Below are 12,874 nucleotides of genomic sequence, written 5' to 3' on the forward strand. Positions count from 1 at the left end.
CGGTCTCCGAATATGATGCTTTAAGGACAAGAAAGACCCAAGCTTCAGCATATGGCTTCTGCCTCAGGAGCTCAGCCCTGTAACAATCCTTCTAGAAGGTCGGCAAGTGGAGGTCACGTCACCAATACCACCCAGCTTCACTTCACTCAACTTCAGCTTTATTTGCTACATGTTACACATATTCAATTGTAACATCTCACAACTTTACTCCCACTCACTCCGTCATTGAGAACATCATACAATCTCATCATCAACTCCCAAACAATGCCCTCATCATGACCTCCCAAGCCTCATCATCCCATCCTCTCCCCCCTCCCCTCCATCTCACAATCCGCTTCACAACATCCTTCCCAGATCTCGAACTCGACATCCCCTCCCCCCAAACAACAACCGTCCTCGCTCTCAAACACCTCCTCCGCACACGACTCTCATCCAAAAGTCGCCTACGCCTCATCCACCAAGGTCATCTGCTCCCCGATGCTTCAGCGCTAAGCTCAGTCCTCAAACCACATTCTGCGCCGCCACGCACAAATGATGATCCGAAAGGCAAGGGCAAGGCTGTTGAGGGTGCGAATGTGGCACGGGTCTATGTTAATTGCTCCATTGGTGATGAGTTGTCGAGCGAGGAGTTGAAGAAGGAAGAGGAGGAGGCGCTTAAGCCACCGAAGGAAGCGACTGGTGATGGTTCGAAACCTACGACTTCGACGAGGCCGCGACCGCGGGGATTTGATCGATTGCTGCAGTCTGGCTTTTCACCTTCAGAAATCGCAACTTTGAGGACACAGTTTACATCAATTCATACAGCGCGCTTCACACCAGATGCTATGCCATCACCTGACACCCTGCGCAACATGGAAGACGCATGGATCGACAACAACGCCGAAGGAATCCCCTCCGGGTCCAATCCACTCGAGGACGAAAACTCCGGCATGGCTTCTGTACTCGAAATACTAATCAAAGCCATGACAGTCGGATTCTTCTTCCCACTGGGAAGTCTAGCATGGCTGATGCGCCAGGAGGGTATCTGGAGTAAGAGATGGCAGATATTCGTTGGCTTTGGCGTTGTCTTTAGTCTTTTTATTGGTTTCATCATGGAGCTGTCTGGTGACCGGCCTTAGTAGAGCCTTGAAACGCTCCAGATGGTGCTCAGTGCTTCAACGGTGGTACTGTGTTTGGCTTATTGGTATCGAGTTTTCTGGCGTTGACTTTAGGCGTTGTCATGCCAAAGCATGGGTTACAGCGGATGGGTGGCGTTATGGCTTTACACGTATTCTATATACTGCTCTTAAAAGCAGGAGAAACAGACGGAATACACAGCAGCGATCAAATCCATGTGTCTCGTTCTCCAAACCTAAGTCTTTATCGGCCCTGAATAATTGTTATGAATTCTGGCAGGTTCCGCAAACTCAACCGAAGCCTGAGTATGCTGTAAAGAAAGCAATGCAATTTCTGTAACCTTCCATGCTGTATTCCTCGTATCTCCATCTCTATTAATTTAGATATCACTTTGACCAAGGTTCGCAAGGTTTATTCCTAATCCCTCGAGCTCAAGATATACTACAACTCTTTTTTTTTCACACCAACACGCCAGACTCCCAAGCCGGTGAAACATATAGAAAAAATGCACATTACATGATATTTCCCCCGTTTTATAGGTACAAGCTCTGCGCGGCCACAATATCTCTGCGGATCTTGGATAAACTTTCCTCAAACTTCTTCGTTAGATCGTCGTTGCCCATGACCTTGGCGGCCTGGCCCATCTGGCGAAGCAGCTCCTCCAGACGACGGAAGAGACGGATCAATGAACCTTCGTAGACCTTTGTCATTTTGCTAGAGTGTGTTAGTAACTGTGCTGTAGTGAAATAAAAGGATGACTTACCAAATCTCAATGAAAGGACGTCCTTGGGCCCATGCGTAGACCGTCTCCATCAGCTGCCACTTGAGCTTCTGGATGTATTCCTCCTCGTTGACCTCAAGCTTGCATTCCTGGCTGACCTTGGCAATGATGCGAGCCTTGGCCTGAATCTCACGGTAAGGTTTCGACAACTCCTCCTTGAGCTGGGTTGTCTCAATCTTCTCATCAAAGATAAAGCAACTCATGACAGCAGCACACATCTCAGGAGTTAGCTCGTTAAAGAATCTGTCAAAGAGCAACTCGGAGAGAAGCAGCTCGTGGCCTTCAGTGGAGGAAATCTCACAGGCGACGCGAGCCTTTAGCTGGACGACTTCGGAATCATTAATAAAGCCGAGACGTCGCAGTACACGCTTGCGAGACTTGAGTTCGTCCATCTGGGCGATGCTGTACGCCTTGGCGATGGCCTTCTTGGTCTCCTTGACCTTCTCGGTAAGCTTCACCTTGGCGTGGTACTGGTCCCAGAGAGCAGGAAGAAGAGGCGAAAGGTGAAGAGGGTTGGCCAAAAGTCGGGACTCGAGGACTTCGATCTTGCGAAGGAGCTTCTTGAACGATTCATCGGTGATTTCCATGTTCTCGATGGGGTCTAGAACAGGCAGACCATCGGGGAAACGGCGCTTGACCTCCATCAAAGACTTTGTGAGCGTCTCCTTTTCTGAATCATTCTTGAGGCCTTCCTTGGGTAGGAAAAGCCTAATTTGACTGATAGCCTTGATGCAAGTTAGGAGACAAGGGACAACCGCAAACTTGACGTCGTCGTCGTCGTCGCCGAAAGGTTTGAGGCCAACGGGCATAGGGGTATCTTCGACAGGCTGAGTAGGGTAGAAATCCGCGCTCGATCGGGAGATGGGAAGAAGCACGTCAATGACATGGGATTCCTGAGGGGCATATTCTGGCTCGCCCATCTTGGGCGCGCGGCGAGGGGTTTGGTTGACGATAACACCCCAGCCGAAATCGGTTCCGGTGCCAGCAATAGTCTCGTTCTCGTCCTTGGGGTTGTAAATCTGCACCAAGCGGCCCGGCTGCAGGTAAGAAAGACTGTAGTTGGGGTGCTGGATAACAGTGCGCATGTCCTTAGTATAGGCGCTGAGCTGCTGTCGAATCTGGTAGTAGTCCTTGACCGTGGACTCGTCGGCGATGCTGGTGTTGTCGCGCTCCTGTTGTAATGACATCAACTCCTTCTCCAGAGAGGGGACACTAGCGGCATTCTGGAATTGATGGAAACATCGCTCCAGCATGAATTCGGGTGAAATAGCCTCGATACGAAGAAGGTTGAGAATCATGTTGTAACCGAGGTAGAAAGCAGAGTTGAGTCGATCTTGGTGGCCGGTAACAATCTCCTTGGCAGTGTCGGGCTCAAGTTTGTCGTCAATCATCATGATGACAATACCACGAGCATCAAGACCACGACGTCCAGCACGTCCAGCCATCTGAATGTACTCGGATGAAGTGAGAGGGCGTCTCTTGACACCATCCCACTTGGTAACTTGGGTAAAAACAACAGTCTTGGCAGGCATGTTGAGACCGATGGAGAAGGTCTCAGTCGCGAAAAGAACCTTGATCAAAGACTCCTGGAAGAGAATCTCAATGGTCTCCTTGAGAATAGGCAACAGACCAGAGTGATGCACACCAATACCTCGCTCCAGAAGAGGCAACAAGTTGATAATCTGAGGAAGCTCTCGGTCTCCCTCTGACAAACTCTCAATAGCGCTGTTGAAAACCTTGCGGACCATGGCCTTCTCAGAATCGTCGTTGAAGCTGAGTGATGAAATGTTCATGGCCAGGTTCTCACACTCTCGCTTGCTAAAGTTGAAAACAATAACGGGGTTGAACTTCCTCTTGATAGTCATTCGAATAATCTTGGAGATATCCGAGCCGCTATCAGCGCCACCCTTGTCAGTCTTCTTGTTCTTGCCCCTTCCTTTCTGACGAGCATTAGGATCGTTAGGGTCAGCACCCTTCTTTTCCTCAACCTCTTGCATGACCTTGTTGAAATTCTGCTCATTGAAGTTGCTCTTCTCATCAACGATGAGACGAGCGCCAGTGCCGCCACACGGAAAGAAGTAGTTCTGTAGGGGTGTAGGTCGGAAATCGGTATACACAACGTGACAAGCTTGATGATGGATCTTGGCAATCCACTCGGCGAATTGGAAAGCGTTGGGGATGGTGGCAGAGAGGAAGACGTATCGGACCTTGTCGGGAAGCATGATAATGGTCTCTTCCCAAACAACACCTCTTATCTTGTCTCTCATGTAATGAATCTCATCAAACACAACCCAGGCGACTTCTCGCATAATCTCAGAACCGCGATACAACATAGATCGCAAAATCTCAGTCGTCATGACAAGACAACTTGCCGTAGGGTTGATGGTAACGTCACCAGTCATGAGACCAACATCTCCAAAGATGGCCTCGAAATCTCGGTACTTTTGATTACTTAGAGCCTTGATGGGACTTGTGTAGATGACCCTCTGGTTGCGCTTCAAGCACTGCGCGACAGCATACTCAGCCACAACAGTCTTTCCGGCAGAAGTGTGTGCGGAAACCAGGACACTCTCGTCTCTCTCGATAGACGCCACGGAAAGACTCTGGAAAGGGTCGAGCTTGAAGTTCCATGTTCGCGCAGGTTGCTCGGGGGCCTTGTGCTCGGAAAGGGGGACGTATTCGTAGTCTAGGTCCGGGGGCAGGGCAACCTGATGCTGAATGTTGTGCGACAAAACAAGCGATGAATCCTGCTCTGTGAAAGTAGCTGCGCCAGCAACTTCTCTCGACTCGGCCGTCTGGAAAGTATCTGTCATGACAGGACCAACATCGTCCTCCTTCTTCCTCCGCTTGGACTCCTGTTGACTGGCGCTCTCCGAAGACTCTTCATCGTCAGAAGAATCCTCTCCGTCTTTTGAAGACTCTGTCTTGGCGTCCATGTCAACGTCCTGAGTTTTCACCAAAGCATCGCCGTTCTCGCCGTTTATTGCGTTTGCCTTTCTCTTTTTAGTGTCACCCTTGTGATTCGGCACGTTCTCATCTTCGCTCGCGCTCGGGGCGTCCACCTTGCCCTCGAACACATCAAACATCTCATCCATGCTGGGCGGTGTTTTACCGCGATCGGCTTCCGATCGCTAGCTGCAGGAAAAAAAGTGATCGAGATCGGGTGGCTGATTCGAGTCGCGTTCTAGTTCCTTCGAAGAAATTTGGTATGTGAAAATTGAAAATGTTGCCTTTTCGTGTACGCAGGCAGAAACAGAAAAAGCTCGTCGAAAAAAAAGGCGTGAGCTTGTCGTCCAGTACAACACGAGCGAGGAATCGATCGATCGTCCCAATTCGTGGTACACGGGCCTAGGCGATTAAAAAAAGTTGGTTGATGGGAAGTGGGTTGCTTCTGGCAGAAAAAAAATCCCCCTGGACAAGCTGAGGGCGGTGAAAGTCTATAGCGTCCCGGAATAGGTAGTTCAAGACAGAAGCTAAGCCCGGATCTGTATTTTATAAGCAAATATGGACTGTTTATCACAATACTATTATCCCAGTGACCTTAAATGTTTTCATATCACTTAGGCAAACAGGGCATCTAACATTTCAGAGAAATGCTCACAGTTAGGAATATCTTTTACCTGCCGATGCTGCGGTTACAGCCGACGTCACGTCTCCAAACTTACGATCCAATCACAGCCGATTGGAGATTCCATGTCAGCAAAGTACAAAGTATCTCCGCACGTGACCTACTAGCGTTTTGCTCTCCAAACCTCAGACCACCATCTCTGACCTCGGATGCTATCATCACTGACACATCCCCAAGCTTCCATCTCGCACTCTCCACTCCTCACCGTCAAGGTACGTCGACCCCCAAGCCATTGACTAGCTCACAACTCCTCTCCCAGCTCTCACGAACCGAATTGACCCCCTTCGCAGATGCTCTCCCGCGCCGCCGCCCGAACCACGACCTCTCTGGTCACCAAGCGAGGTTTCCAGACCACCCGCGCCCGCATGTCCTCGCCCTACCACTACCCCGAGGGCGCCTACAGCAACATCCCCTTCAACCCCCGAAGCAAGTGGTTCGGCGTCGGATACTGGACCTTCATGGCCACCGGCTTCTTCGCTCCCTTCGGCATTGCTGGTGCGTGGTTTCCTCCGTCCCGATGTTCTCCGACTCACGATGCTAACGAGCTGCGCAGTCTACCAGACCTACAAGCCCCAGTAAATTACTCGCCTGCGGATTGGATTTGCTGTTGCGTTGAAAGACTGGGAAGCCTCGAGGTGGAATGTGGTGTAAATATCCGAAATAGACATCAGTCATTCTCGACTCTTGATTCGAAATTTCATTTGTTCGACCACCAGCTATATCGACCCATACGTGAAAATACGGTTATGGCAATCGCTAGCTATGCAATTCCCAGCCAACCGGATCTTTATATACAGAACTCTAGAGCCCCGGGGTATTATTCTAAGTTAAAGTACATGGTAGTACAAAATCTACTGTTACATCATAATCTCGTTCCATCTTTTTTATATCTTCGATACGACGGTCCTTCCCATTGACCAGTCGACGACTTCATGTCTGCGCCGTCAAGAATGGTCTGAAGTATGGACTCGATGAACGGCTGTCGGTCCAGCGGAATGTCCCAGCGCTTCTCCATCTGATCGTACACTTCAATAACGGTCTCATTTGAGCCGCACTTCTTGGCAGCTCGCAAAGCCCAGATGACCAACCATCTGTCGATGGTAAACCCTCTTATGCTTTCGTCTCGTGCTTGGTACATTGCCTTCAACACTCCCTCTAGCCGCTGCTCACTCCATTCAGAGCCAGTGAAGCCACCATGGGAGTAGAATCCTTTGAATAGAGACAAGAAGATCGTCGCGTGAATGGGAATCCTGAGGAACTTCATCTCATCAAGAAACTGTGCCACCTTGGCCAAGTCTCCAACTTTGACCGAGTAGTGCTCGACGAACAGCTTGTATGTGTGAAGGTTTGGCGAGAGCTGCATTTGCTTCTGCAACGGCTGTTGAAGCTCGGGATGCTTCTTGCCAATTCTCGTAAACATCATCAACACCTTGGTAATGACCCGACCCATACCGTAGTCCCTATCCGGGATATTGGGCGCCATTTCGTGACCGGACTTCATCCTCTCATATGTCAACTCAGCCGCTGACTCCTCGCCACATCGCAACAGGCCTGATATTACACAATTGAGCACAACAGTGTCAATCATTTCACTAGCCTCAACCATGTCTTTGTAGGCCGCACGAATCCCATTCGAGTCCAGCTTGAGTCCGAAATAGTGTATCAGACTGACGTGATGGTATCGGTTGTACTGATAACCTCGGCTTTCCATCTCATTGTAAATCATGTCTGCGAGAGCAAAATTTCCAGTTTTTGAGGCAGCATCGAAAAGAATGTTGAACGTAACTTCGTTTCCTTTGACATCGGGTGATCGCTCCATCTCTTGCCACAGCCTCAAAGCAGTATCCATCTCGGTTGTCGTTACGCGAGCTGTGTATTTCGTTGCAAAAGCCAAGGCATAGTTCCAATGTGTCCGTCGTAGCGTCAATCCGGCGGTTTTGACATCAGCGATCAGCGCAAAGTAACGCAGCATCGACTCTGAATTTCGCTTTGGAGGTAACCCCATAATCTTCAATAACCTGTTTCGCCATGGCCAGGTGAGATACAACATCCTTGGTTCTGGAAGCTGAAGGTACAGGTCGTATATAGGGTCGAGGGTTGCTCGGTATGGGTGGCGGAGCTTGTACGAAATGGCTTTGCATAATTTTGCAATCGACTTTTTTGTCTCTTCATCGGCCTTGAAGGTCTCATCCTCCGTCGGATATTCAACATCTCTTTTGTTTTCCGACACTTGGACTTTCTGGCCGTCTGCGGGGGCATAACCCCTTCGGTATGGATCCCGATAGTACTCCAAGTGCTCTTCGACAGTTCCCGCATCTTCCTGTGGCACAAGAGCCATGAGGTGTCGAGGGTCGTGGCCATACTGAGTATGGAATCTCTGATTTATCGGAGGTATCGGTGCGGCGGCAGCGGAAGCGGTGCTATAATTGTTCAGGGCAGGTCGGGAGCGACGGCAAGGCAAGGCACGTCGAGCCTCGGTAGCGGGCGAAAAGGTCGAGAGAAGCCATAGTGAGCTTTTGGAACAAGAGAAAGGGGGTCTCGAGTTCAATCTTCTTCTCTGTGTCTCTTTCCCAGCCTCTCTCACAGTACAGAGACTCCTCCTTGTGGTAGTAACCCCAAAACTGGCCGACGGTCGGTTCGAAAGCACCGCACAGAGGGAGCCGTCTAATCGACTAGAGACTTTCATGAGCTCCTCCTCATGATGCTGCGACTTCTGATTCGTAGCCGAAGCGATATTTTGTCTCGAACTGTAGGATGAACACGGGAAATGGCGCTGAGAAAGAAATCAGATCGGCAATCTCTCTCAGGAAGAGCTAATGCCAGCGGAAGTTGAGACGGGAGGCTTGTTCTTGTAAGTGGGACCTTTTTCGAGATGGTTTTTTGCTGCACTGTCATTCGCGCTGAGCTATGGGGAGATACCCCAGATGAAGGGTGAAAATAAAAGCCGCGCTGTGACATACAAGATGTAAAGAGATAAGGCAAAGAAAAGTAAGAGATTTCTTGAATGCACAAAACAAATGATTCACTTTAGATAGCACCACGCTTTATTTTATTATAGATTGGCGCAAACACTGTTGAATGTTCTGTCTGAAAAGTAATATCTGAGTATTTACTTGGTTCTGCTGGATTCAGTGTCCAGCCTTTATTGTCAACATGCCACCCGGCGTTAAGATTTACCGATGCATCTCCAAAATTTCCACTCACCACCACGACACTGCGGCTCAAGCCAGGTCCCGCGTGGCATTACTCCCAATCAGAGCGTCAATTGATACCGTAAGGCCGCCTCCATTAATATCCCCATACCCAATTGAACCTCTACTGACATCACCGCTGAATAGACCATGGGAGGCAGACAGATCCGACCTGCAAGGGTCCTACAAACAGTCACCGAAGAGCTCAACCACACCGTCCTCGGCGGCAAATCCATCCCCACGCCGCCATGGTACAACATCATGCAATCCGTCCCTCCGGCCGAGACACTCGTTCGAAACGTCACCCCCCGTATAAGGGGCCCGAAATCCAGAGTGACAAAGCCAAAGAACCTCTATCGACCTCAAGAGATATTGTACATTGAGGATAGGCTGCGGGCGACGTTCTATCGAGATCATCCTTGGGAGTTGGCGAGACCTCGTGTTATTCTTGAGTCGGACGGAAAGGATTACCAGCACTGCGATTGGAGCAAGGGTTTGAGACAGCCTAATATTCCCTTGACGGGTGAATGGCAAGTTTCTCTGGATCCTGTGGTCTGATGGGGATCAAGCTAACATTCTTCTAGTGTCGTTCAACGGCAATTATGGTTAATGGAGAACGAGAAACTCGAGAAGCGAAAGGCATACGATATAACACGCCGCGAATTCTACCGTCTACGTCAGGAAGAGGAGATCGAGAAGCGGGTGGCCCTCGAGGAAGCCAAGCACGTGGGCGCCTACTTTGGCAAGTCCCGCATTGATGTTTCGCACCATCTCGAGGACCGAGAGTTTGAGAACTGGAAGATCTGGGCTGGGAAGGAGACGGAGCGACAAGAGGCGAGCCGCAACTCCGAGATTGAGGACTTTGGTCTTGAAGACGTGGAGGAGGATGTCGCAGAAGATGCAGAGCCTGAGGAAAAGGCTGAGGCTGCGGAGGGCAAGAAATCACCTTGATAGCATTATGTTAGAGAGGGCGGATGATACCCGTCATGTACACAAACCATGTAACCTTTATTGTCTATGTATCAAAAGCAGAAACGCATATTCCAAGAGATTCTTGGATTGGGATTTCAACCCATCATTTTATCATCTGTCGATGAGACATCCGGTCGTCTAGCGTTGAAGACCATCTCACCACAGTTTCTAAGCCCATACTTATCAGCAACTTCTTGGTGCTGCACCAAAACGTCCGCGATGCCAGTGTAGTAAAAGAGTTTGCCCGTGAGGCTCAAGGTGCTGATACGAGCCCAGGACTCAATATAGATGAAGTGCATTGAGTTCTCAGGTACCCTGCCCAGTAGCTTGAGAAGATGCACTGCCAGGCCGACAAAGAAGCCAGTCGCGGGTCCGTTGGAGTAGATACAGGTAGGATATGCGAGCTCGGCACCATCAATCTTGGGTGGCGGAGTCAAGAGAGCCGGGAAGATGCTGACCATGCTGAGAAAGGCCGTGAAAGGGGTAGTCAGGAGTGATTGGTGAACACGGCGCGCACGAGTGACGGTGAAAACGTCGTATGCCCCTGGGTTTGTGCCTTCAGCAGCACACAGTGTCTTCAGGTCTGCTTCGTAATCTTCAAGATGATCCTGCGACATGGTATCTCCAGAAGAGATCAAGTATCGTCGGTGAAACCCATCAAAATTGCAGAAGCCATCATCCATCATCCAGGGAACGTGAGCTGGGTTTAGACCGTTGTGAGACAGGGGAAACTTACCATGAGTAATTCCTTCGTGTGTCCCCCAGAGCCCATAATAAAGCAGCGGTAGTCGAAAGGAGTGCGACGTTGGTTAAGAGAAGACAGTTCTCTGCTCACTGTTCTGCGGCGACGTTTGACAAGTCGGATATGAAGAGCCTTGGTTTTGTCAGTATTGGAGTGTGAGATTTGGTCTCGGTTGTGAGATTTGGCTTACAGAGAATACAATGAGAAGGGTGACGAAGTAGATGGACATGGCAGAGAGAAAGGCCACGAGCGGTCGGGGCGCGGCAAGTGAGCCCATCGCAAGCCCTACGCCTGCGGCGACGATAAGCATCACCATGTTTGCGTTGAGCACTCTTGATAGTAGATTGATGTCCCTGTGTTCGTATGGTGATGTGAGAGGTTGAGGTTGATCTTGACAGGTGGGCCTTTTAGATATTTTCGCGACGAGTCCAAACTCATGTAGGCGTTGAATCAAGAGACCAAAATAAAATTTCTAAAAAGGAGAAAGAACTTAAGAGCATCAATGAACGAACGGACTTTGTTTTCGCTGTTTTTTTATTGTCGTGCAACTGGCACTGGCACTTTTTGAGGTGGTCAAGTTGACAAGTGGAATTTACTTGTGCCACTGGCAGCGTAGACCCGACTGCCGCCCATCTGATGAAACAGACTGAGGTGTGTATTTCACAAAACGCATATGGGTGTGCCAAACAGAAATAAATTTATCGGCCCCAATATAAGCATACAGGTTCTGTCATGGCCCCAGAATAAAATCTATAGCCGTCCCTACTGCAAGGACTAGACTCATGAAGTTGTTGAACTGACTTACACCATTGAATTTAACTACCCTGGATCAACCATTCAAGTTTCGATCTCGCTGAACTACATCCCTTCATCTTATAAGCCAGTGTAATTCCAGAGCACATCTTTGCCAGAATAACTGTTAGCCTCTGCTTCGAAAAAGAAAAGACTCCCGCCTAAAACTCTTGAGGCCAGATGTGCATCCCTCATTACAACCTTCTCCTCAGTACAGCCCTCATCCAACAAAGCAAGCAAGAATCCAACTGTCACTCGACAGTCGGAGCACAACCCAGTACTCAAACACTTCAGAAGAAACGACGTTTCTTCTTGGGGACCACCTCATCCTCAGGCACTTGCCCCACCAGTCTTCTCATTGCCTCTCTCCCCGAGTCATCGATGACCTCCTTCATCCCTTCACCAGTGGCAGCTGAGCATTCGATGTATTTGTGTGCTCCAATCCGAGTAGCCTGCCAGGTTGCCTAAATACGTCAAAACATAATTCATGGTACCTAGAGAAATTGGGGAATCTACCTCTGATGAGCAGATGCAGCAAGTCGGATACGCCAACAGTCCAGAAGACGAGAACGCAGAACCAGTTTGATGGTCTTCCAAAAAGCACTGGTCGCGCAGATCCTTCTTTAAACCGATAAGGTACAGCAGTGGCGCAAAGCTCGCGGATTTGGTGAAGCCTTGGCTCGAAGCGTGATGCCACTACTCAGTTAGTCTTATACCGTGAACGGTGCAATGCTGAGCTTACCCATTGGATGATTGTGTACATGGATATCTTATCCGAGATGTCGAAGCAGAGAAACACGGCGTCCCATTCGATGTAGGTCAACTTTTCGACGACGTTTAGGTCTGGTACGCCAGAGGTGTCCTACAGCTCCATGCGCACAGGCTGGTTGTGGTAAATTCGTTCGTTGACGTAGGTCTCATACAAAGGACGAGAAAAGGCACTCGACTATTAGATGTCAGCATGAACTCACCTGCGTAAATGGAAGACTCACATCAGGAAAGTACCCATAGCGAGATCGACTATCCAATATTAGCATATACAATAACGCAAACCTCTGGAAACTCACAATAGCAAAGACGTCTGACCAGCTGCTTTACTCCCAACAAACAAAAAGTTCAAACGGACAGGATCCCTCGGGATCTCCCCCGGCTCCTTTCTCTTCCTCTTGCGAGTAAGCAAGCTCAACAAGCTTCTTCGCTTCCCCTCCGCACCTCGTTGCATCATGCTTGAAGCAGGTCGAGTAGAAGAAGGTGTAGAACTACGCCCGAACATAGGCGTAGCAGCGCGGAAGAACCCCAGGCGCGTAGAGGGTCTAGCCTCTGGAGGAGAAACATCACGAAAAGTCTGTCGAGGCATGGTTAGTAATGCCGAGAGGAAGATTGTCAAGGGAGATATACGAGGCGTGTGGAGGGACGTTCGTCGAAGTGGTCTCCTTCGAAGGGATCGTCGCGGTCCATACGGCTTGGAACGCGTTGACGCCATGAGTCGATGCGCTCTTGGGGCATCATGTTGAGGAGTGACATTGGAATGAGGAGGAATGGAGTTGCTGCGGTTTGGCTTTCAAAAAGGATGGAGTTGCAACGCTTGGAAAAGAGTGAAGGTGAAGATGAAGAGAAGGAAACGAAAGAAAGAGGCAGTATTAATAAATGAA

The 12,874-nt window shown here is 49.6% G+C and overlaps 7 protein-coding genes across 7 annotated transcripts; 3 read left to right on the forward strand and 4 right to left on the reverse strand.

The window, feature by feature from the left end:
* Positions 1-113: 113 nt before the first annotated feature.
* On the forward strand, positions 114-1,420 carry FVEG_09753 (hypothetical protein). Its single transcript, XM_018898816.1, has one exon. It carries the CDS (start codon positions 276-278, stop codon positions 1,116-1,118), a length of 843 nt encoding a protein of 280 aa, XP_018756766.1. The 5' UTR covers positions 114-275; the 3' UTR covers positions 1,119-1,420.
* Positions 1,255-5,339, reverse strand: FVEG_09752 (hypothetical protein). Its single transcript, XM_018898815.1, has 2 exons — positions 1,880-5,339; positions 1,255-1,830 (listed from the first exon to the last, which is right to left on the reverse strand). Exons 1-2 carry the CDS (start codon positions 4,990-4,992, stop codon positions 1,650-1,652), a joined length of 3,294 nt encoding a protein of 1,097 aa, XP_018756765.1. The 5' UTR covers positions 4,993-5,339; the 3' UTR covers positions 1,255-1,649.
* Positions 5,340-5,638: 299 nt separating this feature from the next.
* On the forward strand, positions 5,639-6,393 carry FVEG_09751 (elongator complex protein 1). Its single transcript, XM_018898814.1, has 3 exons — positions 5,639-5,737; positions 5,816-6,020; positions 6,079-6,393. The coding sequence occupies exons 1-3, from the start codon at positions 5,675-5,677 to the stop codon at positions 6,102-6,104; spliced, it is 294 nt and encodes a 97-aa protein (XP_018756764.1). The 5' UTR covers positions 5,639-5,674; the 3' UTR covers positions 6,105-6,393.
* Positions 6,159-8,385, reverse strand: FVEG_09750 (hypothetical protein). The gene has a single exon (XM_018898813.1). It carries the CDS (start codon positions 8,209-8,211, stop codon positions 6,388-6,390), a length of 1,824 nt encoding a protein of 607 aa, XP_018756763.1. The 5' UTR covers positions 8,212-8,385; the 3' UTR covers positions 6,159-6,387.
* Positions 8,386-8,439: 54 nt separating this feature from the next.
* FVEG_09749 (hypothetical protein) lies at positions 8,440-9,867 on the forward strand. The gene is made up of 3 exons (XM_018898812.1): positions 8,440-8,798; positions 8,864-9,246; positions 9,301-9,867. Exons 1-3 carry the CDS (start codon positions 8,679-8,681, stop codon positions 9,665-9,667), a joined length of 870 nt encoding a protein of 289 aa, XP_018756762.1. The 5' UTR covers positions 8,440-8,678; the 3' UTR covers positions 9,668-9,867.
* FVEG_09748 (beta-1,4-N-acetylglucosaminyltransferase) lies at positions 9,718-10,375 on the reverse strand (the record flags this gene model as incomplete). The annotated part of the gene is made up of 1 exon (XM_018898811.1): positions 9,718-10,375. A coding segment is annotated over one exon (592 nt), but the record flags the coding sequence as incomplete, so codon positions are not given.
* A 1,137-nt stretch (positions 10,376-11,512) lies between these two features.
* Positions 11,513-12,746, reverse strand: FVEG_09747 (hypothetical protein; the record flags this gene model as incomplete). The annotated part of the gene is made up of 7 exons (XM_018898810.1): positions 11,513-11,686; positions 11,739-11,918; positions 11,965-12,084; positions 12,133-12,168; positions 12,215-12,242; positions 12,290-12,567; positions 12,621-12,746. The coding sequence occupies 7 exons, from the start codon at positions 12,744-12,746 to the stop codon at positions 11,513-11,515; spliced, it is 942 nt and encodes a 313-aa protein (XP_018756760.1).
* Positions 12,747-12,874: the final 128 nt, after the last annotated feature.

This window comes from Fusarium verticillioides, chromosome 1 (assembly GCF_000149555.1).
Source record: "Fusarium verticillioides 7600 chromosome 1, whole genome shotgun sequence".
Lineage (NCBI taxonomy): Eukaryota > Fungi > Ascomycota > Sordariomycetes > Hypocreales > Nectriaceae > Fusarium > Fusarium verticillioides.

Excerpts from the sequence above, each read along its gene's own strand:
- FVEG_09750 (XM_018898813.1), bottom strand. The coding sequence starts at position 8,211 with ATGAAAGTCTCTAGTCGATTAGACGGCTCCCTCTGTGCGGTGCTTTCG.
- FVEG_09751 (XM_018898814.1), top strand. The coding sequence starts at position 5,675 with ATGCTATCATCACTGACACATCCCCAAGCTTCCATCTCGCACTCTCCA. Across the intron at positions 5,738-5,815 it reads CTCCACTCCTCACCGTCAAG|ATGCTCTCCCGCGCCGCCGC; the intron begins GTACGTCGACCC and ends CCCCCTTCGCAG. Across the intron at positions 6,021-6,078 it reads CGCTCCCTTCGGCATTGCTG|TCTACCAGACCTACAAGCCC; the intron begins GTGCGTGGTTTC and ends CGAGCTGCGCAG.
- FVEG_09752 (XM_018898815.1), bottom strand. The coding sequence starts at position 4,992 with ATGGATGAGATGTTTGATGTGTTCGAGGGCAAGGTGGACGCCCCGAGC. Across the intron at positions 1,831-1,879 it reads CGTCCTTTCATTGAGATTTG|CAAAATGACAAAGGTCTACG; the intron begins GTAAGTCATCCT and ends AACACACTCTAG.
- FVEG_09749 (XM_018898812.1), top strand. The coding sequence starts at position 8,679 with ATGCCACCCGGCGTTAAGATTTACCGATGCATCTCCAAAATTTCCACT. Across the intron at positions 8,799-8,863 it reads TCAGAGCGTCAATTGATACC|ACCATGGGAGGCAGACAGAT; the intron begins GTAAGGCCGCCT and ends ACCGCTGAATAG. Across the intron at positions 9,247-9,300 it reads ATTCCCTTGACGGGTGAATG|TGTCGTTCAACGGCAATTAT; the intron begins GCAAGTTTCTCT and ends ACATTCTTCTAG.
- FVEG_09753 (XM_018898816.1), top strand. The coding sequence starts at position 276 with ATGACCTCCCAAGCCTCATCATCCCATCCTCTCCCCCCTCCCCTCCAT.